The following is a 4799-nucleotide window of genomic DNA, read 5'->3' as shown; positions in this document are numbered from 1 at the left end:
AGTACAAATAGGTAGTTACAGAATAGCCACGGAGATGTAAAGTACAGTAGGAAATGGAGGGGCCAAAGAATTTATACGCATGACTCATGGACATGAACAATGATGGGGGGATTGCCTAAGGGACAGGGGAGTGCTGGGAGGTGGGGGGGCAGAGGGGGGGAAATTGGAACAACTGTAATAGCATAATCAATAAAACATAATTAAAAAGAGAGAGAGAATGGCTTAAAATCTCCAGGGTCACCTGGATTGCCCTGACTCCAACACTAATGGGGGAGGAGCTGGTCATAGGAGGTGCCCGCCTTTACACAGCTGAGCTAGAACAGCTGGAAAAATGTATAACTTAATGAAGTGGTTCACAGCCATTCACATGGAAAAGTCACTGTTAATAGTTTGGCTGGGCCCATAAGTTTGGTGTCTCAGGGGGATCTCCAGGTCAAACAGTGTTAGCCAGGTTGACAGAATCTCAGATATGGCACCTGCCTGCTGGCTTTGTGGCTCTGTTGGGGGAAGGTTCAGAAAAGGAAAAATTGCCTCTGCCCACCTGTGTGGACAAAAGCAGTCCCCCAGCTCTTGCCTTGGTGCCAGACATTTCAGTTCCTCCCTGTATGCCACGGGTACCTTTCAAGCTGCTACCCCAGTGCTAGAGCTCAGATGGAATGAATCTGAGTAAGTCTGTGTGTGGGTTCTTTAAGAGGAACTGTTTCAGACTCCAGAAGTTTCTTCTGCCAACTCAATCCCCACTGGATTTTGCAGCCGGAAGTTATGGGAACTTATTTTCCTGGCACTGAAACCCTGGGCTGGGCTCCTGGTGTGGGGCTGGGACTCGTCTCTCTCAAGATATCCCTCTCGAATTTCTATTCACCACACAGGAATTTGGAACAAACTTGTTCTGTGTTTCTGCCCCTCCTACTAGTCTGGATGGATTTAGTTTCTTTATTCCATAGTTGTCGGACTTCCATTCATCTCGATTTCTGACTGTTCTGAGTGATGGTTGTTCTACATTTTAGTTGCAATTTTGATGTGGTTGTGTGAGGAGGTGAGCTGTGTTTACCTGTGCTACCACCTTGACTGGAAGTCCTAAGCCATTCCTTTTCAAAGTTTAGCATCTGCTGTTCTTCACCAAATTGCCTTTTTAATTTGATTTTTTATTCGTCAGCACACATGGTCAGGGTTACAAAACTGGCACATGGCAAGACGGGACCGATCTTTTTTAAGGGAAAAACCAACCTCCTGTTTTTCCCTTAAGCTCTTTAGAAATGCATCTCTAGGAATCCCTTTAGAAATGTAGCCTCTCAGGCCCTTCACACAGCCACTGAGCTAGTGTCTCTCTCACAGGACCCTCAGGAATCCACATGCATGTTGAAGTTTGAGAAGTGCTGAACTAACCATACTATGCTGGCCTTCCCACCTCCACGCTTCTGTTATTGTCAGCCATAATCACTTCTCTGGCTGGTTGGTGGGTAGAGCCCTTCTCACACCACATCTCTCTGACTAAGCCAGGAAGTGTTTTCTCATTTTAAGTACTCATGTGATTAGGTTGGGCCTACTTGAATGATCCATGATTATCTCCCATCTCAAGGTTTGTGCCCTTAATCACACCTTCAAAGTACCTTTTTCCATGTTCGTTAACATAGGTTCTTGGGATTAGGGCATGGACATCTTTGGGGAGAATTATTCTGCCTCTACGACATTATACATAATAATACAGTACATATTATATGTATGTGCATATAACAATGTACAGTGTGAACTGTGGTGTTGAGGGCAGACTTGGGCAGGCATCTTCCTCCCCTACTCTCATCTTTACAGTCTTAGGACTTACCTCATGTACTAGAATCCAAACACTGTTTTCTCAGGTTTTCCTAATCTCCAGTCTCTGTGTATCTCTTTTGCTTGACACCTCCAAAAGCTTGCTCAGACATACACCATTCTTGGAATAAACTATACACCTCTTTTAGATACTATTTTAAAGGATAGTTATCCTACCTCCATTCTAGGACTTCACTTTCTCTTGGCACAGAGAACAGGTAATCCTAGAATATCTGCCCCGCCTTCCTCAGACTGGGAGAGAAGGCCTAAAACCAAGGAATCAATGCCAATTTAGGGAAGTTCCAAAGAATTATTCTAGATAGCATCAGTGGAAGAACACAGTAGAGATGAACTCTGGTCCTCCAAACTGAGAGCAGCCTGTGATTGTGATGACCAGTTAGAGACACATCCAGAAAAATGGGAGAGACTTCTGACGGAAACATCACTTACTCACAAATCTGCTTAGGGGAAGTCATAAATGGAGTGAACTGGGGAGAGGTTTAGGCTTAAGATCAGTCCTTGTTAACCAATGTGATATTACTACTGGAGGAGCATCCTATACGTATGATAAAGGATTCAGACAGACTTGAGGGAGAAATAACTCAGAGAACCCATCCAGGGAAGAAATCCTGTACATGCAATGAACGCAGGAAGTCCTTCCCCTTCCAGTCAGAACTTAGGCGCCATCAGAGATGTCACACTGGAGAAGAGCCCCATGAGTGCAGTGAGTGTGGGAGAGTCTTTGCTCATATTTCATCCCTTAATAAAACAGAGAATTCACACTGGGGAAAAGCCCTACAAGTGCAGCAAGTGTGGAGAGCCTTCAACCAGAGCTCATCTCTTGTCCTACATTATACGTTTCATACTGGAGAGAAACCCTACAAGTGTAATGAGTGTGGGAGAGCTTTGCTCGCACTGCATCCCTTATTGAATATCAGAAAAGTCACATTGGAAAAAAGCTATGAAGTTAGCAAATGTAAAAAGGCTTTCAGCTGAATTACATATGTCATTAAACCTCAGAGAATATACATTGGATCAAGGCCCTATAAGTGTCATGTATAGAGGAAGACTTGGTTGGAGGACACATCTTGTTCAACGTCAGACACTGCATCCTGAAGAGAAGTGCAATTGATGTCAAGAGGGAGGGTGGGCATCCAGTCACACTTACCCCCTCATCAAAGGTCAGAATCAGTGTGAAGTCAGAGAAACCTTGTGAATGCAATGAATTTGCAAAGGCTTTGTCAGAGGATGCATATTACTCAGCCTCATACTGGGGAGAAGACTTTCAGTCACTTAGTGTTCCTAGATAAAAAAAAAAAATCAGGTAACATACTGGAGAGGAACTCTGCAGGTGTGGTAAAAGACTTCAGCAATACTTCTTAACTTACTAAGCAGCAAGAACACACACTAAACAGAAGCCCTGTGAAAGCAGCAGATGTGGGAAGGCCTTCAGCCAGAGCTCATCCCTCATCATGCATTGAATTCATTCTTGAGAAAAACCCTACGGACATGGTAAATGTGAGAGAGCCGTTAGCCAGACATCTTCCTTTGGTAAACATCAGCGAACTGTCCTACGGGTTAGAAACCTTGGGAATGGAATGCATGCGGGAAAGCCTCTGCTGGATGTCCCACCCTTTTTCCACATGAAAGAACCTGTACTAGGGTGACTTTGAATTTAGTGAAACTGGGAAAACCCACTAATATAGTTCAGGCCCCAACCCAGTAAATGTTCAGGCTTCACCCAAGCAAAACCGTGGGAGCTTAATGAATGTGAGGAAAGTTCCTTTAGACCAGAGATTGATAAAACTAGAGCTGAAAGGAAGTGGAGATTTTCATCTGGTAGGGACTGTTTTTATAAGTGCCTTAACTCTTGCCCTGTCACTGACGGGAGTGGGAGTGTTACTGTGTGGGTAGCAAAAAAGGTGGCCAAAAGGTCTACCGGTGATCTAGCCCCACCATACTTTAGAGCTAAGGAAAGTGAGCTTCAGAAAGTGCCACACCCTGGCCTGCACTGGGCTGGGCCTCTCCTGGTTCAGAGCTGTAGTTTGGGGACCAAGAAATGAAGGCCTTGCCTGTGCAAAACCCACATGCACATGTTTGTCTCTAATGTGTGTCTCCTTTCTCTAAGAGGCAATGCAGTGGTATTTTTAAGTTTGAGGGGGAAAAAACAAACATATTTTTATTAGATTTTTATGCTACTAAACTGGAATTTTTGAAATGAAAAAATTTAAGTACTGAAATCACTAATATATGGGTATTATAAAAATTCAAAACCTTAAAACATTATTCTAAGTGAAAGTAGCCAGATGCCAGGGACCATTTATATGAAATGTCCAGGGAAGACGAATCTTCAAAGACTAAGTAGATTAGTGATAACCTGCAGCTGTGAGTGGCAGCTGGGCGTGACTACAAATGTTCTAAGGAATTTTATGTGGTGGTGAAGTGTCCTAAATCTGGATTATAGTGATGATTGAACACTTTGGTAAATTTACTAAAAATCATTGAATTGTGCATATAAAATGGGGAGAATGTTATGGTATGTAAATAAAACTTCTTTAAAAAATCAAATATACAGATACAGCTATTGCTAAACTAAGTTTCCTATCTCACCTGTTGTATCAATCTATCTATGTATCTTTTGTATCACATTTTATTGTCTATAATAGTTACCCTGAAGCTTATCGGGTCTCATATCATGTTGCCCCTGCAACTTCCGTAGAGAAGCCAAGACCAGGAGCTGACATAGACCAGAAACATCTTGACTAAAAAAAGTTAGCTTGTACTAGGACAGCCCTTCAAGCATTTAAAGTCCAGACGAGGAGGCTGAGCCTAGAATTTGGGGAACCAGTTCAAAGTGAGTCCATGCAGACAAGCAGGATCTAGGGGTCCAAGAGGTTGGCCAAGGCAGAGGGGAGCACAGTGGGGATGCACAGGAGTCATCTGGACAGCTGAGACTAGGATGCCAGTCTAGAAGCCTAAAAACCTTATGT

General features: G+C 43.4%; 1 protein-coding gene across 1 annotated transcript; it reads left to right on the top strand.

Annotated features, from left to right (window-relative positions):
• Positions 1-266: 266 nt before the first annotated feature.
• On the top strand, positions 267-4555 carry ZNF514 (zinc finger protein 514). Its single transcript, XM_071221602.1, is given in 10 exon segments — positions 267-291; positions 2061-2268; positions 2270-2410; positions 2412-2576; positions 2578-2624; positions 2627-2717; positions 2968-2990; positions 3202-3374; positions 3377-3421; positions 4529-4555. Coding segments are annotated over 10 exon segments (945 nt in total).
• The last annotated feature ends 244 nt before the right edge of the window (positions 4556-4799 follow it).

This window comes from Desmodus rotundus, chromosome 5, assembly GCF_022682495.2.
Source record: "Desmodus rotundus isolate HL8 chromosome 5, HLdesRot8A.1, whole genome shotgun sequence".
In the NCBI taxonomy this organism is placed as follows: Eukaryota; Metazoa; Chordata; class Mammalia; order Chiroptera; family Phyllostomidae; genus Desmodus; species Desmodus rotundus.
This window is presented reverse-complemented; position numbering and strand designations above follow the sequence as displayed.